This window comes from Vigna unguiculata, chromosome 9 (genome assembly GCF_037176805.1).
Source record: "Vigna unguiculata cultivar grain cowpea cultivar isolate G323 ecotype 2 chromosome 9, ASM3717680v1, whole genome shotgun sequence".
In the NCBI taxonomy this organism is placed as follows: Eukaryota; Viridiplantae; Streptophyta; class Magnoliopsida; order Fabales; family Fabaceae; genus Vigna; species Vigna unguiculata.
In genome coordinates this window covers 38,030,491-38,055,433 of record NC_140800.1, presented here as the reverse complement: position 1 = coordinate 38,055,433, position 24,943 = coordinate 38,030,491, and the positions used below count along the sequence as shown (strand labels likewise).

Genomic DNA, 24,943 nt, shown 5'->3' with positions numbered 1-24,943 from the left:
AATACTCCCAAATAAAAAACATTAAATATTTTCATTTGGTGAAACCTATTGATGAAAGAGATTATTAGGAGAGTGAGTAAATGTAGAGAGAGAAGGAACAGAAGAGAACAGAAGAGAACTCACTCACGAGTTATTAGAGTTAGAAGCGGGGTTGGGAAAAGGGTTACACCGACACGAGTCGGTAGTAACTGAGTAGGTTGACTGGAACTGGTGTTGTGTGTGAGAGAAGAATGTCTTTAAAAAAGAGGGTATATACTGTGGGCATGTGAAAATGGCACGGGCGAGTGGTGAAGATTGAAGTTGACTAGAGGACAAGTTGTTGAATTTCAAAACCAACAAGTTTCTATGAGGGTTACCAATTCTTACAAACTTAGATTACAGGTGTACTATCTTAAATGCGCCACTTAAACCCTTTGGAGGGGTTTCAAAAATCACACCAAAATTCATTTCATCACTCCACAACTTTTGCAGTCAATATTTTTCACACCCTATTTATTACTCAACAGTTTCTTATTTCCACACCATATTTTTTTCATGACTTGGAGCCAAAGATACAAATAAATTGGCAAGTATTAATCTGGTGGAGGAAAAGAACTGAATTTAAGAAATATTAGTTAATGAAACCACATGCAATAACACTGAGATATGGAGGAATGACAGTCAAATTATAACACGTTTTAATTTTGAAAAAAATATATGACGATTATTCCCATCTAACTTGTACTATCTAGTAATATTCGGTGTGTTTTTACTGTGTTTAATACTTCAATAGAATTTAATCAAAAATTTTCTAATGCAAAACATTTGGTTTAAAAAATATATTATAAAATATATCTTTATTTAAATTTTATTCTTCTATTGTTTTTGTGTTTTAACTGTTAGAAAAGAGTATTCTACCTTAAAACATAAATATATTCATTCTTATATATTTCAAGTGCATTTTATTTTTGTTAAGTTTGATTTTACAGTTCAGAAACATTAAAAGCCTGGACCCACTTTGTATTTATTTTGGAATTAATACATTCTAAAAACTCGGTTCCGAAACAGAGAATTCATTACAAAAGGAAATGAGAGGTGACAAAAGAATTTTGTGGGTGTAAAAAGTAAGTCTCCTTCAATAAAGCTTAATGTCAGGTTCACAAGAGGCCCAAAACCAAAAAAAATGTTTTTTTTTTGTGTGTTAGTTCTAATTTGTTGAAGAAAAACTCTTTTAAAATGTTAAGTCGGCTTTTATTTGGAGAATGCGAGGAATGAAATCATTAGTTTTTTTTTTATTTATTTCAAATATAGAACATTAACACTCTTTTGTAACAATATTAGGACATTTAGATTATAGAGTTAAAATTTATTATTTAATATAGTATCAGAGTTTTAAAGTCTATCATATATCGGTTGAATTTATTGTTCATCTGTTATCAATTATTAAATTATTTATTAATGTCAAGTCATATGTTTAAAATATATGTCTCAAAGGGAAAGAGTGTATCGGAAGTGCTATATAGATAAGCTTAATTTAAATGATATAAATGAATATAAATATCAATTTATATAATAATTTTATAAGATTAAGTTAAATTTAATAAACATGACAAAAGACAATGTTATTTTGTAAAAATATTTTTTTATTCATCCATCTAAAATTATTATTTTTAAAATTGGTCTCTTATTTTTTAACAGGCCTCATGTATTTCTTAAATCAGTTAAAATTTGGGAACAAACGAATTCAAACATCTAAATTTTGAATTTTTTTATATAGGACTAAATTGAAGTCTAGATTCAAAATATAATTATGAAAAAATTGAAGTAATAAATAATAATTAAACAAAATAATATTATTATTCGTAGCACTAGTTATGGGATCCACCAAGATGTTCCAGCAGAAATCAGAGATGCTCTTTTGAACTCTTTGAAGTAGCCATCCTAAGGGTTGACCACATGGAGGCCCATGTGGTTGTTTAGTGCAATCAAAGAAGAGCTATGTGGGCCGTAAATGGGCTGGTGGAAAGGGAAATCTGTACCCATAAAAAGCGACGAGTCTCCTGAAGGAAAAGAACCGGTAAATGAAGAAGATAATTCAAGGAATTTTTTTTTTATCATTTATAATAAGATTATTCAGTTTATAAAACATATTTTTTATCTGTACTGCACTGTACAGAGAAAATATAAACAAATATAGTCTATAAATATGTCCTATTCGAAGAAGACAAGAGAATTACGACCAGAACATACAAACTGTGAATAATAATTTAAGTGGTTATATTTTGAAAACTTCAGGAGCACTTGGTATTTTTTCAATATAAATTATTTCTCACTTCTTGCAGGTAATTTGGTAACACTCATCATAGTCACTTTTCTGCATTATGATGAATGATTGTCTATGAATAACCGGAACAACTATAGGGGAGGAAAATACAACAATAGGGGGAAAAACTTCTATCCAAAAAGAAAAAACAAAGTTAAGGAAATGACCGAAAAAAGACAGCATGTATGTGATGCGGCAAAAGAAAGAACAGGACCTACTTGAACAAAGAAAGCATGTTTCAGAACATTCTTAATTTCTGCGTTAGATGAGATATTTTCGCAGAAAGCTGGATGTGGGGCAATCATCCCATCAAACATAATTGGTTCCTTTGTAGGGTTCAGTAATTGCTTTGCTGTAACCATGCAAATCACATTTTGCTATGTCCACATACATTATTTCTGGAATTGGACAATACTTCTCATTCATTGTGTTCAATTATTTTCATCACCATATTTTTATAACCACAGCATAATTTTCTTTTTTTTATTCTTCTGAAAAATAACATTTTGTTTCTTGTTAGTGATATGGACCAGGTTTATCTATTACTAGAAAGACTCAGATATCTGTCTACATTGAGTACCATGGTTACCAGTACTCCTGGGATTTATGTAAACAAAAATTGTAAAACAGTTTTTATTTACTTAAAAATATCGTTGTGACATTAATAAAGAGGTCATTTTTTTTTTTATGTAAAAGAAAATAAAACACATTATGTCCAGTAAGTATTTTACTGCTAAGTGAATGTGACAGTATAATCCATCAGGATGCACAACATTTTACATTTAATTTTTTATGTCATTTTTGTATAAAAGAAACCCAGTAAAATGATCATATTGATTTTTTTTTATTTCTCATTCATGTTAATAAAGGTGTAATTTTTAATTATGTGTACTGTAAAAAATATATATTGAAAAGATGATTATTACAAATAAGAACTAGATCATGAACGAAGCATAAATATGAATCTTACAATATTTTTTAAGAACTCAAATCTGTAATAGTTTATACAATTGTAATAATAAATTTGAACATTAATATATCTTTTAAAAAATTTAACTATTTTTCTCAGTAAAATCTACATGATGGATTCATCATGCAAGTAACTCAGTGAAAGATAATTCTAAAAGAAATAAAGGTTATATTTACTAAGTTATTTTATTTAGTTTATAACTTCTTTTACTTTGTTTGTTTATTAAAAATATATATTGAAAACTCAAGCTCAATATAGGTCGAAAGTTCTAGAAGCTCATCATCACATTCTTAATCGCTTAGTACACTTTGTACAGAAGTCGTGGGTCACTTAACAATTTATTTTTCTTGAGCTCTCTAAATTTTCACAAATTTTGTTTTCGTCCGACAGGATAATTAACTCATCCAACACCTTGTATTGGAGCTAAGATCTCATAACTTTGCTTACAAAACCAGTCACTTTAAGTTCTCTTCAAATTTTTTTAAAATATTTTCACTCAATAAGTTCTCTTGAATTTTTTAAAATATTTTCACTCAATAATACTGGTGTCCCAAACTTCTAAGAGTGATTTTCACTACATTTGTCCAACATATAGATTATTTTGAACTCTCTGAAATCTCAATTTTTCATTGTTCATAATTTTAGAAAACATGATGGATATATAAGTTTGATTCATTGCATGTATTTTTATCCCGTTTTCAAGTTGTAATAGGTTGTAATTTAGTTCTAAAATATGTCATTATAGACCAATTAATACAAATTACTTACCTTTTATTTGTTTTTCAATATTGTATAATTAGGGATGTTAACGGAGCAGATTTACTGATAAATATTTATCTCATATCTGTACTCATATCCGTGGACCGTGCATGTATCTGTTATACAGATACCCGTATATTTTTTAATATCCACGAATACCTGCAGATATTATTACAAAAGAAAAAAATTAATATGTAACAATATATTTTAATTATAAATTCAAATAAAATACAATACATAAATTTCATAAATTTCAAATAAAGTACAAATAACTCTTTTGAATAGTGTTGAATGACAGTTTGTAAAGAAATTAAGATTTTTTAAAAATTAATTGATAAAAATATAACACATTCAAAATCAAGGTGTTAATGTTTTAATCTTATTTTTTTAATTTTTTTAATTCAAATTAGAGTATAACAGGTACGGGTCAATAGGTATGGATACTATGATACTCGTACCCACCATGTTAGCATGCAGGTATAAAAAATAGTTGTACCTGTTACACGCAGATATTCATTTACAATACCATCTGCAAATTTTATATCTGATTATCCACCGATACAAAATTTTGTTGACATCCTTACATATAATCATTTAATCACAACATCAACACATATTCAAAACAACACAACAAACAATATTTCTCATGCTATCTCATCACATATATCCTAACATCATCAAATCGATCAATAGATAGAATAAAACAATCAAATTAAATTAAATAACAAGTTTCGCTTACCTGAAATTTCAGTTTCTACTCACAAAATTACAAAGACTCTAAATCTCACAAAATGTTTTATTTGAATACTTAAACTCATGTGAATGATCTAAACACACTTTTACAATCCTAATTAATCAGGAATTTTTTTGAGTTATTAGAATCATATGTAAAGACCATTTTAGAAAACATACAAAACTATTAAAAATTGACTAAAAAAAATGAACATACTCAAAATAAAATATTGATAGAACATAAACGTACTTTTTTATAATAGAACATTTGTATTTCGATTTTTTTTAAGAAACGAATAGATTATTTAAATTTTAGACATAATGTAGATGAAAAAAAAATATTTAGAGAATTTATAAATAAATCTGGATTAACTAATTTTTTTTCTTTATAATTTGAGCTTTTAATAATAAAATAAAATTTCATTTTAAAAAACTACTTTTACTTTTAATTACAATTTTCCTATCACATTGCATCGTTTCTTTAAACTTTCCAATGCAATATTTTATCTATACAAAACATATATGAAAGTGCTAATGACACTAGATGTACCGCCAGAAAAAGTTCATTGAGAAACATTGTAAATCATAATTATCTGATGGATCTCACTTCTTTTTAGTCGTTTCTCTTAATCAAAAAACTAGAAAACACAATTTGTGTTTTTCAATATCAATAGAGTACTACTACTGGAAAAAGTCTATGCTGCAAATATATTTACACTATCATTGATCGTTCAAAAATATACTTGTGTCTAGAAATTTTAAAAAAGATCATATCTAACATGCTCTTTTTCATTTATCTACTTATTCTAGTAATGCTTCAATTTAAAAAAACTACCTTGAACATTGTCAGTTAAAAGTTTATGCTCAACCTTTTAAGCTGTTATCATTTAAGTTTGCCAAGTATATGCAGAATGGACATTGAGTCTATGTAAGAATGATAAACCAAAATTGGGGTGGTGGTCAAGACTTGAATTAATTATGGTGTCACTGTTTGTGTGGCTCCTACACCTACCATTTTCAATTACAATCTAAAATCTGAAAGCTGCATTAAGATTTAAATTTGCAGCCTTTTCCCTCCACTGGGTGAAGCGTCTTATTCAGAACCACTCAACTTTCCCTTTAATGGCTAGTCTAGTTTCTCTAAACCCTGCATTTTTCTTTACCAAAGAAACACATTAGCTCTGTTCTTTAGCGCCCTTCAAGCTAAACCATTAGGTACCATAGGTAAATATTTGTCTTAAGTATCAGTAAAATATTCACACAATTTACAGTAACATTCCCCTAATTAAGGCCTTTCATGTCTTCAAATAAATACAGTTTCTGCAAATGATTTTACTTTAACACCAGAAACGCTAGAAACCGCAAGCAGAAAGATTTATGTCCAGCGCAATATTTTTAATTATAACATTAAAAGAAGCAAATGGAAGAACATTTGCTTTTCTACTACATAGTCCGCGTACATATCCAGAAGATATAAACAAATAAATGAAATAGTCCTACAAGTTTGTTTATTTGAAGATTTGTACAACCTCCCTAATCCGTGTTTCTAGTCTCGTAATGGATCATCATCAAAATCCTCACACCGGCGTTGAACAAGAAGATGTGGAAGGATCATACAGAGCAGGAACAAGATACTTCCTCGCATTAGCACCATTCACATTGTAGCTGGCACCGGTGGTAGAATCAACCAGCAAGTCCCCGGCATAGCCAGGGTAAGCCCCCTTCCCGTAAACCCCAGGACACGCAGAGGCAGCTTCAAGAGGAGCCCCCGCCGGACCCTGGAAGTACCCATTTCCGAAAGGGTTGGTGGCGGTTCCGGCCAAGAGGCTAGCGAAGTTGATGACCATACCGTCAACTCCCACATCGTTGTTGGGGGCAATCAAAGGTGGACTCTGGGGTCCATAAATGGGCTGGTGGAAGGGCCAGGCGCATTGACCCGGGCATTGGGTTTCGGAGTTTCCGACCCATATATAAGCGAACTTATAGTTCTTGCCACCGTTCACGTGACCCGCGGAAGCGGCAGACCCGTGAGTGCCACATCGGCTCATACAGAAACCCTCAACCGCCACGTCAGCAGATGTGAGAACAACGTTGATAGCGTTCTTCTGCCCCCCTTTGGAAGCGAGCTCGACAAGGTGCTTGGTGGTCAGAGACTTCCCCAGCGAGTAACTTTCGTCGAGAATCTGATCGCCAAGAGATAAGGAGAGAGAAGCGACTTTCCTGGGACTCAGGTGGTAGTACTTCTCGGTGGTTTTCCACCACGTGCTAACAGATGGCTGGTTGTTTGAAGTAAGTGGTGACGAGAGCGAGGTAACGAAATCGGCTATTATGGCTTTTTGAGAGGGTTTGAAGTGGCCATACCATATGAGGTTGACGGTGATTTTGCCGTAAAGCAAAGGGCCATTGTGGTAATGGAGCAGCTGAGAGTGGTCCTGAACCTGGCCGTTGAGGTTCCTCGCCGCCGAGGAAAGGTGAAAGACGGATATGAGGAAGAAGAGTGGGAGGAAGCAGTGAAGAGAGAGGAAAGTGGACATTTTTGAAAGGTTTGTAATTTCGTGATGTGGAAGGAGGGTAAGGGGAGAGAGGTATATATAGGTGGCAGTAACGGGCATATATTTTTGAATGAGGTGTGTTTTAACTGTGTTTGTGGCGAGGGGGGTGGAACTTGCAGAGAAAGGAAGAGAGAGGAGAGATTAAAGAGTGGTTAGCCCATCTGGCATTTACGAGGCAGGGCTTGGTGAGTAAGTAAAGTGAGGGACCCTGAGATAATCCGAGTTGAGTGGGTGTGAGGTGTGGTGCACGCGCGGGAGCAGAATGTGTAGCGTGGGAGGCGTGAGAATGAAGGCAGTGGGAAGCGGTTGGATAGGATTGAAAAAGAAAGAAGGGTTTGTGGGTAGGTGACAAAAGCGATACAGCTTGGGCCAGTTAGATTATTTGAAGGGGTTGGAATTCTCAGGTTTAACCCTGAGAATGGATAAGGGCGAAGAAGGGTTAGTTGGAATGGGAGAGGGTAGAATGGGAAAAGAAAAGGTGGAATTATGAGAGAGACGTTGAGGTGACAGAGTGGATGAGTTTTATGGGGAAACGGGTATGGATCCAACTGGCACTCACCCAATAGCAGCTTATGAATGCCTCTAGCGACAGGCATCCGAGGAAGCACGTGATTTAACGATTAAATTAACACCTTCATTCTAACATTCGTATATATAAAACATATAAATACATAATTATAAAAATAATTATTTTATATATAAAAGTAAAAATTTTATGGTTTTTTCACATTTTCAGCACTGCTTAAATACCATTAATTCATATAGGTTATTGTTTATGCATGTAGAAAATTATTTTGTTTCGAGATGGGTAAGGTCAAAGTCACTCTCTATTTTTGTTTTCATTTATTTTATAGTGTCTACTTAATGATACCTTTCATAAATAGCTGTAGAAAATTAAAATATACTTTAGTGTTACATTCATGAACTGCAATAAACTATAGGAGAATCTTGCCCTCTGCGCCTTTTCACTCATGATTGAGCTTCCACACTCTAGTCCTTTTTTTGTTTTTAACACTTATTTTTACTTTTGGACCTTAGATGTGTCAGAAAAAATTTTGGATCTTAAAAAATTTACATTCCTTCTAAATATCATTTTTTTTATGGTTTTAATAGTTAATGGATGACACTTGTACATGAAAGAAAGTCGTGTAATTATATTCCAACTAAAATTGTTATCTCTAGCATTAAAAACAAATATTAGAATATTTATTTTGTGTTTGGTACGAATAGATTAAACTTAGTATTGGGCATAATAGATGAATATATAAATGGAACAAATTGAGAAAAAGTACCTTACCCTTTTATATCCTATTTAAATATTTTCTCTTATATCAAATTAATCAAATCACATGTTTATGAACCTTTTACTTATTCTTTTTTATTTGTTATAATTTTATATTTTATATAATTATTGATTTGGTTCCTAATTTTTTTGAATTTGTTCAATTTGATCATCAAGTGTTTGGATGGTTTAATTTTGTATCCTTATTTTTTAAAATGGATCAATTTAGTACTTACCGTTATTTTTCAGTTCACGAGGTTTGTATAATGATAAACTGTCAATGTGCAACAAATAAAATAATTAATCTTAGTACCATACTGAATACACTTGATCAAGAAAACATCAACAAAGAGATTGAAATGATGTTAACTACACCTAACAAACAAACCAACCTAATTAATAACTTCACTCAGGTTTCTATTGCACACTGACAGTTTACCAGTATGTAAACCAGTTAACTGAAATATAATGAGAGATACTAAATTGATCCATTTTAATAAATAAGGATATCAAATTGAACCTTCAAAAAATTCGGAGACCAAATTAAACCTTCTAAAGATAAGAACTAAATTGAATTAACTCAAAAAATTAGGAAATTAAATCAAGAATTATATCTTTATATTTTTATATTTTTATCCGCCGAAACAATTAAAAATATATTTTTTTTTTATTTTAAATTGTAAACAGAAGAGTATCCCTTGTGAAAAATAACCAAGGATATTCAATTCTTATATCGTAAATAAAGATCTCATTGTTAAAAACAAATATTTTTAATTTAGCTTGTATTATATTTTCCATTTCATGATCTGACTTCTCTTGAGTATTTTCTTTTTCTTTTTTTTTTCGTCTATTGAGATAAAACATTTACTTCAAATAATAAATAAATTAATCTATACGTAATATAATTGTTTTAAATATTTTTTTTAAAGTGTTTGCTCTTAAATTCTTAAAGTTAATGTATAAATCTTTGAAATAAAAAAAAATCTGTGACGGTTAAGTCATCAAAATTTATTTAAAAACTATAAAATCAAGAATATAATTATAAATGGTATTATTTTGAGGACCCATTTAATTTTAAGACAGTTTATAGTTATAGTGATTAATTTAATGTAATAAAACTATATGATATTTTCCGATGATCTATTTTGAATTATAAAATTAACTAAATTTCAAATCCATGTACTACAATTATAGTGATATTGGCAGTATAATGCAGGTAAAACCGTCAATGTTAATTATGTTATGACTCACGTGACTTGAACCAGCTTTATCCCAAAATCGTTTTTTTTTTTAATTATTATTTGATATCTATTTTAGAGTCAAAATCTCAAAATGGTACCCAAATTCTTAAAAGTTTCAAGATAGTCTCCTTTTTTATTGATGCGTCTCATGTTTGTCATTTTCGTTAAGTCAAGGTTAACGCCGTGAGAGAGTGCCACATGTCAGTTCCTTGTATATTGGTTAAGGCTAACAACTATATTAAACTGTGTGCCGCCATATACAATTGACGTGCTATTTTCTAAAAAAATATATATGCATATATAAGTTTAAAATTTTACATTTTATATTAAAAAAGTCATGTTTCAACATATATATATATATATATATATATATATATATATATATATATATATATATATATATATATATATATATATATATATATATATATTAAGGAAGACACATTAAAAACACAACTTACATTTGATTGAATATAAATTTTGTACTTTATTTTTCTGTAGTCATGATTCACGCCACGTCTTTTTCTATTATTGATATATTGTATTCAAAAATTGGTTTACTTAAAATGATTTTGATTTAATTTAAATACATGAATGTCTCGTTTCATTACACATTTTCTATAACATGTCATTAATATGATATCTATTTACAAACCAAATTAAATTTAAGAATATTTGTTACAAAGAAATAAATTGTAAGCCACACATACTAACAGTTAGAGTGCACGTGATAGAAATGCATAACAAATTATTTATTAAGTTAACTTTTCCCTTATCAAGTTAGATACATTTAACCTAAGAAATGGATAATCTAACTCACGAGAATAGAACTGTTATATAATTTTAAAGATTAACGCTAAAGTTTCATTGTTCACGAGGCGTGTTACTTTTAATATAATATAGGAAATAAATATTTGTTTGATGTCCTCTTACAATGTTCTAAATGGTTGTGGTGATGCATTCGACTTTCGACAAAACTTGGCCTGATCCAATTTTTTCAGACACAAAGTTCAGTATTGGAGGAATATAATAAGGTCCCACACGAATCTAACCCAACATTATTTTCTTCAAATTAATAATTTGTCCCACAAGCATGCACGATGAAGGTTTCAAAACCTGGGTGGTTTGACTTAGTTACATGTATATTGGATTCTATGTCCGTGATCGAGAAAAGTAATAGCTGTGTGGTGGTAGATGAAACCTAAGATATTAATGAAATAGTGTTGAATGGTGGTGTTCTTCCTTTGAATGTTTGGTGGAATTTATGGGAGTTTTTGATTTGGGGGTGGTAGATAAAGGGGAAGTGTTACCTTGACCAAACAAGTTCGGTGTGTTAACTGTACCCATGTGTTCCCAACTTAGGTCTCATCAAAACCAATATTACTTATTCAAGTAATTAAATTCAGTGTGAAAATTTTGAAATAGTTTTTAGTGGTGTGACTTAATGGCATAATAATTCCTAATTTACTAGTACCAAATTAATCCTTAATAATAAAATGCAATTATAGAACTTTATGCGACTTTCAAAGATTAAAGCTATTATTTTCCCTTTATTTCTTTTCTCACAGTTCACACGCAGCACAAAATACTTAAAAAAAACTGAAAATATTATTTTCTTCAATTTCATTCTCTCTCTTCTTTCGCGTGTCAAATGACATTGACATTCGTGTCAGAGAGATAAAAAAATAAAGTTTACCTTTTTAAATTTCTTAGATCATTGCATCTGCCACGTGTCAGATAGCACTCTTGATTTGGGCTTACTGGGATCTGGGCCCAAGAGTGTTAGACAAAGAACTTGTAAGCATATTTCCACGCCACTACAACAACAGCATCTTCTTCCTCGCCGAAATTATTGCATCAACACTCCTCTTCCTTAATTTTTCATATCTCATAAAGTTTAATACTTTATAAGTTAAATTATTTCATTTGGCTCTATTTTAGGAAAATTTTAAACTGTATTATTTTTTATTCATTTTAATTTTAAGAAATTTGATGCAATCAGCAAATTTAATACTAGCAATATTAATGATGAAATTTGATGCAATCAGCAAATTTAATACTAGCAATATTAATGATGCATTCATGATTTTTTCTTATCTTATTTAATTTTGAATTTGTTTATTTAACATTTCTTTCAACTTTAAAGAAAATAAAATTTTGTCACGTATCTATCGGACTCTGTATCATGTAACAGTGACACTGTGATGTAATAACAATAGTATTTGTCATGTACAGTGCCATTCATTCCGATTCAGTCTATTTATTTTTATTTTATCTTAATTTAGTTTATTTTTTTACTTTAAATTAAATTTTCTCCAAATTTAAACCAAATTATATATATTTTTTAAATGTTATGCAATATTTTTTATTAATTTTTTTATTTTTAATTAATATATTTGTCAAGATTAAAATCAAGTTTATTTAAATTTATATTTTACATTAAATTTTATTTAAAATTATTTTAAGCTTATTAATAAAAAAATCATAATTAATTTCAACTAGAAAGTAAGTTAAACTTGTTCATCAATTGCATTTTATAAAATAAATAAGTTTATCAACTTTTTCGATTGTTTTAAATAATTGTATATTTTTAAAATGCATAAAATTTAATATTTTTTATACACATGTTTGAATTGCTTTAAAAATAATAATTTTATAAATTCAAATGTAAAATTTTAAAATAATTTAAAACAATTTAAAAGAAATAAATTAAAATTTGAGAACAATTTTAAATAAAATTTGATGTAAAATATCAATAAAAATAAATTTAATTTTATTAAAAATATTAAATAGAAACGTCAATATTAATAAAAATATTTGTATGATATTACTTTTAAAAAATATATTTATTTTTAATTTGGATAAATGTGAAATTACTTAAAAAAAAAAAGATTGAATTAAGACAAAATAAAAATACATACAAAATTAAACTGAGATAATGATATATGGTATGACAATAATTGTCACTGCCATATTATAACATCATTGCTATGTGGACAATGACAACTTAAAACAAAACAATTTGTTATTTTTTAAAAAAATTAAAAATAAAATAAAGAAAAAGAAATTGATTAATATTGTTTGTACGATATTAATTTAAAAAAATTTAAAAAGAATTTCTAAAATAAAAATCAAATTATAACACATAATGGACCGATTTAAAAATTATATAAAATAAATAAATTTAATGAAATGATTTAACCTATTTTTAAAATAATTATAAATTTTAATACTTTACAATAAATACAAAGATAAATTATCACAACATATCGTAAAAAATTTTAAAAATATAGTGAAATTTTTTAAAATTATTGATAAAGTAAAAGTTCTGATTCTTAGTTGAAAAAGTGAATAGTACCCTGATTGTTTGAGGATACACTTTGGTTCTCTCAAAATGGGAACTTATACTTCGACACTCATATAAAATATTTAAAAAACGTGGTAAGATTTTTAAAATTACTGCGGTTTTTTTTAGTAACGTCATTTTCTTAACCTTTATGTATTATGCATAATTAAGTTTTTTTTTTCGTTAATGAATGAAGAAAGAAAACACGAAAAAAAAAATACTGTGGGCCTACAACTAAAGAATAAAAATATAATTTGCTGATATATTCCTACACTATTTATTTTATAGGTTTAAATACTTTTTTTATCCTCATTTTCGTAGTATTTGTTGCGGATGGTCGTTATCTTGACAGAATGTTTAAAATGATCCTCGTTTTTTATCGAATGTTTAAAATGGTCCTCATTTTCGCAATTCGTGTTTTATTTGGTCATTTTCTCTAACGCCGTTTAAATTATTAACGGAGTATTGTACAGATGGCACGGTTTGTACTAGGGTGTGTTACGTGTACTGTACATATGGATAATTAACGTTAATTCTTCAATTTAGGGGAAATTTTGCAATTAGGAAAATTTCTTCATCTTCATCTTTCTTGAGCTCAGATTTGCAGAGGAAACAGTTAATACTTGTCATTTCATCATTGGATTGCAGTTGCTGCTTAGGATGAAATTACAGATTAGGATGAAATTGCAGAGGAACCATCTCAATAGTTTATGATGAAATTATAGATTAGGAGGAGGCCATGATAGCAGCTACAACCGTCTTAGTTATTTTTTAGAATTTCTGATGTAGAATTCATTATTGATGTACTGTATTTTGACTTTCCTTAAACTTCGTTCAATTTCACTTCTTCCAGACTTACATCAATTTAATTTTTTCCCAAGCTTAGATTAATATCACTTACTTCAATGCTCAGATTAAGATGTCATTTTGAACATGTTGGGACTAATATTAACATAATCAAAATAATTCGTTTCTTCATCTAACAATAGTACAAAACATATTGGACTTTAAAAGATTACACACAATAACAGTACGAATAATACAATGTTGGGAATAGTCCAAGTGTGAGTCAAAGTTCCACATTGGATAGAAAAGACAAAGTTGAACACTATATAAGAATAAAGACCCATAACAACATTGCCTTAAGGTTTTGGTGTAAAAGTGGTGTCTAAGGTCTTATATGTGTAAGACTAATGTCATATAACCATATGAAACATAACCCAACAGTGGTATCAGAGCCGATGGTTCGGAGTGACTGACCGCATAACCATAACCATAACAAAAAGGGGTCACCAATGTGACTGACCGCATAACCATAACCAAAAAAGGGGTCACTGAAGGGAAATGACTTAAGGTTTTGGTGTAAAAGTGGTGTCTAAGGTCTTATATGTGTAAGACTAATGTCATATAACCATATAGAACCACAATCTCTCAATATCCATAACCATGCCTATGATGAATATAACCCATATATGTGAAATATATATATAACCTATCATACAATAACAACAAAGTAAGTGAACCCTATTACTAAATTAATATGCCTCATTTGTGTTATGATGATGACATCCTTTTCCTCAACACCACCATTTGAAAAAGTTGCTGCCCACATTATTGGAACCACCACTCTATAAATCAATAAACCAAAAATCAAAACCAATTTATTATTAACATAAAAATAAAAAAACAGATTGTACCCAAAATTTTCTACCAATATTTTTTGGAGTTCTTGTCATCCTCAAAGTTGTCATCTCTCCGCAGCTACAAATCGCGGTTAATCCATTTCTCGTTGAACCACCAACGGTGCACGAAGTGATACAACATGGTTGCCTCCAACGATTACAACTAGAGGTAAAGGAAGAAGATTGAGACCGTAACATACCTATATAATGGGATTGCAGGAGGAAGAAGATTGCCAACTGCCCAAAACTCACCAACTGCTCAAACATTCCTTACCAAAACCCTAACTCCACTTATTTATCCCCAAATATCTAATTACCACACCTATACAGTACACGTAACACACTCTAATACAAACCCTGCCACCTGTACAATCCTCCGTTAATGATTTAAACGACGTTACAGAAAAAGACCAGATAAAACACGAATTGCGAAAATGAGGACCATTTTAAACATTCGGTAAAAATAAGGACCATTTTAAACATTCATTCAAAATGAGGACCATCCGCAACAAACACTACGAAAATGAGGATAAAAAGATATTTAAGCCTATTTTATTTTATGTATTTAGTGTGTATAATAATTGCTTCGCATTAGGTTTAAATTTTTTTACTGAATTTCATTTTATTTAGTATTACAGGTGATTTCTATTCTAGGACAAAAATAAATCCACGTTTAAGGATTTATTAAGGATATTTTAATCATTATAATTAAAATGTTTTAAATCTCTACTTCCAATTTTTAAAAATTAAGGTAAAAAACCACATGATTGAATTTAATTCCCTCTGTTTCCCTTTCTTTATTCTAAAAATTGAATCAACCAATCAAAATTTAAATAAATTTTCCACTCTTATTTTCTCTTGATATATATATATATATATATATATATATATATATATATATATATATATATATTTTAAATATTTTCTGCCCAAGATAATAGGATTTGTTAGTTGATGAGAAGTTTTTATGAGTTCATGCCAATGTTTTTTCCCGCGCTATATAGGTACTTTTTCCTATTTAAAAACCTTATAAGATGATATAGAGTTGTTTATGCTCATTTTATATGTATTTTGTTTGTTACTGATTACAACGATTTTAAGGACGTTGACACACACGCACGCATCTTGATTTTACCCTAATTTTAGAAAAAAAATGTTGAATTAATTAACGAGAACCTAAGAAAATTAATCATTCAAAATCAAGATATAAAGAAAGATGATGTTTAACGAAAAGGTAATTATAAGAAAAAAAACACTGATATTATAAAGCAGTAATTAGTAAACTAACAAATCTAAATATCAACATGAGAAGTTACGTTTTTTTTTTATTTCCATTAAGAACTCACCTTATAATACAAAATAAAATTATATTTCACGATAAAATATTTAAAATATAAAAAAAATACTATCAATATATTTAAGGAACTTATTGACCAATTCGTACGTTGAACAAAAACTTGACCATTTCAAAAAATAAAGCAAGGATGACAATATAATTTAACATGTGCAAATCTTAGCTGTTTTGTGTTCTTATTCTTTTTGGTTGAAATATAATTTGAGTTGATATAAGATTCATTGTTAAATATATGTTTAGTTTTTGAACTTTAAACAAAATTGAAATTATTTTTTTTTTAAAAATTTATTATATTTTGGTTTTCAGATTTTAAAAATGAAAATAGTTTTTTTAATTTATTATATTATTTTTATTTTTTATTTATCAAACACGTTAGATGATTGCACTTTAGTTATTTACATTGTTTGATATGTTATTGTTTCAATGTCAACTCAAAAACATGTTTAACATATAAAAAATTAATGTAATCGAGTTTAAATAATTTTTTTAATATTTTGAGACCAAAATTTATTAAAATTTCAGACATAAATAAATTTTATTTCACTTTAAAGTTCAATAACTAAAATCATGTTAATCTTCTAAAAATCTTATAATTCAATACCTTTATCATTTAAATTTGATATGCACAAGTCATTAAATAAAGTAACGTTGCCAAGAAGCACTCTTAAGATGAGCATGATTGATAAATGTAAGAACAAAATAAACTTTATTTAAGAAATAGTATACAAGAATAATACATGCTTTGTATGAATTTAAAATACTAATTTTGTTTGTTACTTATTGAGGACGTGACAAAAATGATGACGAAGAATGCCTTGCGTTGCATGAATAACAAAAAGCAACCAAATGTCGTAATGAGAAAATAAATTTAGACACGATATTAACTAATATTGTAAACACCTAAGACTACACTTTTTAAAACTATATTTTACTTTTTTTTTTCTCCTTCTCTTCAGCAATTTCAGTACTCAATGTTTAATTTTCTAATTTAATATTTTAAATAATAGTTCAATGTTGTTTTTTGAAGCTACTACATGCAGGAGAGAACAGAAAGCATACCCAGTTCAATTCTTATTTCTTATATGCTAGAAAGGTGCAAAACTAACACAAAGAAAATTTTTAAGAAGCCTATGAACATAAAATGAATTATTTGAGTAATAAAGTTCAGGAATCTCATGCAGTTTGTATTGCATAAAGGCCACACAAGCATAACTCCATTGCTGAAACTAGCAAAACTTCACCATTTCAGTGGTTTTCACAGAACTTTCGTTAACACAGTAAAACCGTAGTAAACGCCTTCTCGATCCTGGGATCTAGATTACCTCAAACTCTTCCCTTCCTTTCGCTTTGAAACGATCCCTGATGGTCTACCAGAGTCTGATGTGGAGGCCACAGAGGATACACCGTGCGATTCCCTTAAAAGAACATGCTTTTTGATCCATTTAGTTCCTGTAACTTTCATAGTTTCTGACGATGACATGAACTTCACCTTAATTGCTGTCAGGGAACCAGCATCCCATGATGTCATTTTTTGGACTATAAACGCTTGTGGGCTCATGTGTTTCCTTCATTATGGTCAATTTGATCAAAGGTACTATGCTATATATTAATTTCTGTTCATTCAGGATATGTACTTGATATATGTTGATGTCGATTTTGATTCAAATAAATTTGAACTGAAATGGTTGATATTTAAATTTTTATTTTGAAAATTAGTTGATTTGGGAAACTTTTCCAAAATTGAAACTGTAGTAAAATTTTAAACACAGAACCGATTTCTTAAAGTAGGAGCTTACACATGTGAATATTTGTTTTATATAACGTCAGTACAGACATGCACTCAATCCATTACTCTCCTCTGCTTGCAGACATGAGTTACATAACAAATGGAGATTTCCGCAGTTTCTTTAGAACCCACATGACATTATGGTGCAGAGTGTGGGAGAGCTAAGCATGCTTCTGCAATCATTTTGAACACATTTGAAGTTTTAGAGTATGATGTTTTGGAGGTTCTTTCGTCCATTTTTACTCCTAAGTGGTCCCTTTCTCTTGAATCATGTCGCGAATGAGGACTTGAACACAATTGGGTCGAACCTTCGGAAGGAAGATGGAGTGTGGGAAATGGCCTGACAACAATTAACTGAAGTCAGTATTACGTGAAGTTTGGAAGCATAATTGTGAGTTTCTGTTTTCAGAGACTTTCTCTGAAAACATCTTATAGTTGATGTGGATCTCCATCATAAATCTCGTCGATTTCTCCAATTTTTTAATTTTATTGCCATGCTAATCTCTAACTTCATTCAAGGTACTAAAGATCAATAATTGAACTTAAAAAGGGTACATACACTTAGGTGTACGTTTGTCGAAATGTACGTGGAAAAATGAGGAAAGAAAGATGTGATAGATGATGCATACAGAAAAACAGAGAAAATAAAATATCTAAATACTCGAATATCATCATTCTCACGCAGTGGTGTTTTCTGATAGATTCGTAAATATTAGATTCTGGGGTTTAGGAAAGTGGAGGTGAAGGAATTGGAAGTGACCATGGACAGGAATATTGCAGAGGAATGAAAGGAACTTTCATGGATAGGTTCAGTATCAGTATCCTCTACTGCGCCTCCAACTATGTATTCTTTGGTTGGTTATAGAGGGTAAGAAAATAGAGAAAAGTAATATTTTTTTTTTAATTTTGCTATTTGCTTTATTATTAACATTTTTGTTAGTAATTACATTTTAAATAAAATTACAAGTTTATTCTTTTCTACTTTGAAGAATTGACTAATTATGTTAAAGAAGTTGATAAAAAGATGTCATAAATAAATAAATAAAACATATTTTTTATCATTTGTAACTAAAAGTTATGTGAATTCAATGAAAGACAGTTGTAAGAAACCATTACAATGTGGTCTAGAAGTTGGAAAATAAGCAAATAATTAAATTGACATTTCCCTTATTTATACATACTGTAAAAATCAATCGAGAAACTCACGTCCCAACAAGCAATTAAAGTTCGTGTTTGATTTCTCATCCAATATGTACTAACTTATGGGTATTGAGCTTGGAAATTCACACCAACGTGCGATATCAAAGCGAGTGAAGAACAGTACAAAGAAGTTTTATTTGAGAATTACTTGATTTTTCATCCTCCCCTAGCGACGTGAGTTATGGATCCCCTTTTTGTTTCATTTTAGACACATGTTGCAGAACATGAGTAGAAGAGTAGTTAATCTTAGTAGTAGATTTCTCACACTTTTGATAGTAGCAAAGATTCATTCATTAATTCCACTTCTCACACTTTTGATTAGTACGTCCTACATGTGTGTGAGGATATAATTTTTAGTATGTATATAGTGAAAATCCTTAAAGGAAAGGAGAAGAGAATGAAGATTAGATGAATGAAGAAGTTGTTTAGTCCATCTTTCGAAATTGCCACAGGTGTGGAGAACACCGGTAATCAGCTAAGCCATTATTTCCTAAAGCAAAAGCTTGTGGACTAAAAAAATTATGATATAATGGGGAAAAAGATGAAGAATTAATGTGATGAAAATTAACTTGAAGTTTAAACAGTTGAAACTTAGTAGGCGTATATATATATATATATTTATCAGTTCTTCCCTTGGGTATTTGAACTTTCTGAAGTGGCTGCTGTTTCAGAGGAGATACGCTGCTGACTCTGTGAATCTGATCAAGATCAACCACATAATTAATAAACAATAATTGAAGTTATGCTCAAATATAGAGATCATAAGCAGGTACATTTATAAATGGTAGCTAGCAATGTCATTTTCGACAATTATTTTGTTATTACTATATAATATCTTGCGCACATGGGCAAAGAAAGAACAGAAAACCAGATAAGACTCTTTAAAGAAAAGCAAACAAAGTAAGACCACGGCTAGTCTCTGACGAAATTCACTCTTGCAAACATGTTTGTGTTTCATAGTAAAGAAACATTTCACAGGATCTTCCATACACATGTAGCTTTTGTTGGCTAGGAATGTGAAAATTTAGTGAAATGGAAAAACTGTTTTTCTGTTCTGTAAAATAAAACTTTATATTATCTAACATGCATGTGGGGGCAAGGCAACACATGAATGGTAGAAGATTTGAGTGACTTAAAGATATAACTAGTAATATATATAAAAAGAATTAACCACCCCATTCTATCACATGTATCCACTGTTACTTTACACGATGACCCTCTCTAACTCTGTCATGACTTTCCACATTGACCTATTGATTCATGGCGCAACCGAGACAGCTCATTCACATGGCTCTGTGGTTGCCCATGTGGACCCCATGCCCATGTATTGCAGCCAAATCATAATATATAGTGTGTCAGTAAACGCATCATAATGCACACATCTGTCTCTCTCACTCGCGCACCATCTCTGTGGTATACGTGTGAATGAAATATGTTTTTGAAAGAAAGAATAATTGAATGATGAAAAGTAATTAAATTAAACTAAGTAAAGAGTGTAAGGGATGAGTTAAAGGTACCAGTTGGAGAAGGAAAGTTTTGGGTGATTGGTGATTGTAGTGGGCGATATGCAGAGAATGAGACTTCCATGGGTGTAGGATAGTACAGATAAGATGGTCCAGGTGATAGGCGATTTGCCTGGGGTGAAGAGAATGTGTTTCTTGGTGCTTGCAAAGAGTAGCCATAGTAATACGGGGTGCTCATTGTTGAAGATGATGCTCCATAGACTTGTTGATAGTATTGTGGTTGCTGAATCTGTGGGTTGTACAACGTCGCCTGTTTTCGTACAATCATTATTCATTAACTTATACCATTATCCAACTGTTCTCCACTAATACTTGCTAAATCCAGATATCATCGTTAAAATCTACATAACAGAGAAAGACACTTACTTGGTGGTGGTATCCATAATCAGGAGTGTAGGCTGCGTAGCTGAGAGAGAGTAAAGTCCAAAGGAGTTTAATCAGTGGCAAAATAATGTAAATTGCATGCGTTACTGCATTTTTCTTTGAGAATAAAGTAATCATTCAAAATAGCATGCAGTTGTGAATTATGTAATGTTTTTCGGGTAACATCAGTATACGTCGTATATTGTCGTGGGTCCCTCGTTGTTCAGTGTCTAAAGAGAGCAAGAAACAGAGATTGATTAACGTTTGTGTGCTACCATTGATGCCTGGTACACAGTTCCCAAGTTTAAATTTACCGTGACTTAATTCAGGCATAGTAATACTTTCACACAAAACAAATTGTTACACCTATTTAACATTATCCTTTACCACCTAACTATGTAAAGATATAAATAAGAATGACAAAGGTGGTATAATAAGTGATATATTTGAATACATGCATAAATAGATGACAAATTAAACTCGGTAAACTCAGGTTAAGCTGATGAGTCACACTCTTTTGAAGAAATGAAACTGTAATCATTGTCACTATATATGCAACTCGTCAAATTGAATAGCTTACTTCAGAAGCACAGTATTTCAATATAATAGCTTTTGCTTTAGTGCAAAGCATCTAAAGTTAATATTAGCATTTTCCAGTCAAAGGTACCAAGTAGAAAAAGTCTGCATCTCTGTACTTTTGAATACAATTTTCCATGCCTACTTTTGAACTCTAAGCTAAACTTTTACATTTATAGTATTTTAGAGCCCTGAAGAGTACATGCTGGTGCGAAAATGACTCAATGATCGAGAAGATGCAAGAGTACCGAGAGCTGTGGGATTTATCTTGTACAAGATCATAAATTAAATTAATTGTTCAAGGACCACAGAGACATATATACACGTATATGCACTGTCAGGGGTCACACATCTACTGACCGTAGCTGTTATCACTAGCACTTTTACTATTACCATAGTTGTCTGTAACTATCTATATCAATGATGCTACGTATCTAATAAAGCCTCCATACGCTTTATTCAATTTACGGCATTTTCAAATTTAAAACTGATACATACAGATTTAAAGAAAGATGAGGCGAAAAATATTGAAAGCAATTGATTAAGGAGCTAAAAAAATGCAGTTGATTAAGCATTAAGGAAGTGAGATGAGATTATGGAAAATAGAAGTAGCAATAATGCACGTTATGTGGATGTGGATGGCAGAGCAACCTTTTCCCATTCGTACTTTATTTACGATATGATTTTTAGGCTGACACTGATGCCTACTATAACTGGTGAGGAGCAGTGAGCAACATATGCAGACAGTAAGATGTAGTGCGTCTACATGCACTTCCCCATTAACATCATGGACCAGTTCCTTTGACTATGAGTGCTATCAAATTATGATTTATTAATGCCTCCACTCAATCAAGATAACTCAACTCAACTCACCCATATGGCGGATACAGAACAGCAGGTGCTGGCGGCAGCGACGGCGGCGGTCCGGATCCCGGAACACTCTGTACTGTTCCTCCTCCACCTTGAACTATACTCCTCCCTGTAAATGACACACCTTGTCATATCAAATCACACAGAATAGTTTTTTTTTTTTTTTTTCTCTCTTCTATTAAAAGTGATGAACATGTACTGAGGAAAAAAGTACTTGGATGTTCACATATCAAAAGACAAGCAGTATCAGTTTTATACGTTACGAGGGATAATATTAATAATATATCAAAGGATGTAAGTTATAACCTCGAGGTGGTGAAGGTCGAGTCCTCCCCAGAGAAGCAATATTACAATTTGCTCTTCTGCCATCTATTATTGGATTTGGATCAGCACATGCTCTTCTTGCTGATTCTTGGTCGCAGAATGTTACCTGTTGTTGAATTCATAGTACACAGATATAGTTTCGTTAACTTGGTGGTATTGAAGGTATGTGAAGCGTGGAGAAGAAGAGAAAGAGAGCACATACGAAACCGTAGCCTTTGGATTTTCCGGTGTTCTTGTCAGTGATTATGACAGCTTCAAGAATGTCTCCGAACTGCTGGAAATATTTGCGCATTTCTTCGGTGGGAGTCTCCCAGGCTAGTCCTCCCACGAACAGTTTGGTGAAGGTAGTGTCTCCGAAGGGTGACCGATAATGCGGGTGGTGATGAGCCATGGCTTCCAGAGAAGAAATGGGTGTCCTTGTTTGTGCATGAAGACTCGCTGTCTCACTCATTTAAGCTCCTTCTTCAACTCTTGGGAAGGCGAAAACTCCATAAAATGTTTCTCCTCCGTGCTATATATGCGTGCCTTTGCCTTCCCTAGTGTGTTGGTTTTGGCAGCAGTGGAATCATTGCATTTGAAGAGGGTGAGAGAAGAGGGTGGGCATGGTTTATGATGGTTGTTTGGAACAGAGGCGTTGGTTGATTGCAACAAAAATATATAAGGAGAGTAAAGAAATTTATTTTGAATAAAAGGGTGTGTGAATGAGAGAGATCTGACAGGTGCTAACTCTAATTTGCTGGCAGAAAAAGCGAAGGAAGAAAGACAAGGGATTTGTGATACTATATACCATCTCACTACGAGTGTTGTCAAGTGTGTCCTCACTGTCTTTGCATTAATATACTCACTCTTACTACCCTTAATATGCTTCTCCTTCTCTTCTTCTCCCTTGTTAGATTTTTCGCTTCGCTTTTTCTGTAACTCAACCACATTTACCAAACTCCCTTTCTTTTTTCTGTCTCTTTGAAAACATTTACAACCATTCCTTCAGTACGGTCTATTAAATTACCCTTTAACCGAAAAAAAAAAGGGTAATTATACAATGGCTGATCTCACATTTTAAAGAGGCAATTAAAAAAGTGAAAATGATTTTCAATTTAAATTTGAGTTGAATCTCTCAAATAGTTCTTCCTTACCAGTTTTGTTTATTATATTTGATTATGGTAATAAGAATGTACTATGGGTTATGAAGTGCAGCAATCTAACACACCGTTTTCCTTTTATGTTGGGACCAAACATATCCCACATGATCCCATGTTCCTGTGCCTGAATCCGCAAGTCAAAAACTATCCGCAAATCAACCAAAACGAATAGGAAAGGTAACAGTTGAGGTTTGAAAGGAAGCAAAGAAAAGGATATAAAGAGTTCAGTTGTAGAGGAAGGCCAATGAAAGCATTTAGCGGCTGCGATGAAAACAAAATTAAATTCTGTTTTTATGAGTTATGTATATATAATACGTAAACATCACCATCGTATCATTCCCTTGTCAATCGTGATTGGTGACAGTAACAATCTCTAATACCGACCATAACACAGCATAACATGTCACACACACACACACACATATATTTTATCAATAATGGAAGACCATTATGTTGTCCACAACCCTACGAGAAATGAGAACCACAAATTGATCTTTCTCCCGGCACATAATTAAGAATACTTTTCGAGGATGATTCTGGGAGAGTTATAGTTGGATGATACATGTTTGGCACTGTGGTGGTGTTGTTTTAGAGAAGTTGGGTTTAATGATTATGCAAGTGAGCGTGAGGACACGCACACATATATAGAGAGAAAAGAAGGAGTCATTATCTAAGTTGTTGTTGGCAGCGTTAGGGACGAGGAGACAGCTATAAGGAGGGTTTAGTTTTATGTTAAAAACTCTGCAAAACAATAAGTTAGTCCGTGAACTGGCAGTCCTCTCCACATGGGGTCATATCAGTGCTCAAGAACTATGAGCTGTATTTCCATCTACTTGCTTTTATGCTCAAACTTATGGGATTTTATTTTAGGAACATCCACATTATATGTCACCTCCCAACCTGGCTTTCATCAACCAACACCCACCAATCAATCACCATTTA

General features: G+C 31.1%; 2 protein-coding genes across 2 annotated transcripts; both read right to left on the bottom strand.

The window, feature by feature from the left end:
* Positions 1–6,137: 6,137 nt before the first annotated feature.
* On the bottom strand, positions 6,138–7,350 carry LOC114164397 (protein PHOSPHATE-INDUCED 1-like). The gene has a single exon (XM_028049062.2). The coding sequence runs from the start codon at positions 7,295–7,297 to the stop codon at positions 6,341–6,343; it is 957 nt and encodes a 318-aa protein (XP_027904863.1). The 5' UTR covers positions 7,298–7,350; the 3' UTR covers positions 6,138–6,340.
* Positions 7,351–19,617: 12,267 nt separating this feature from the next.
* LOC114162262 (uncharacterized) lies at positions 19,618–23,822 on the bottom strand. Its single transcript, XM_028046090.2, has 6 exons — positions 23,065–23,822; positions 22,845–22,968; positions 22,542–22,647; positions 21,096–21,135; positions 20,724–20,979; positions 19,618–19,904 (listed from the first exon to the last, which is right to left on the bottom strand). The coding sequence occupies exons 1-6, from the start codon at positions 23,311–23,313 to the stop codon at positions 19,828–19,830; spliced, it is 852 nt and encodes a 283-aa protein (XP_027901891.1). The 5' UTR covers positions 23,314–23,822; the 3' UTR covers positions 19,618–19,827.
* Between the last annotated feature and the right edge of the window lie 1,121 nt (positions 23,823–24,943).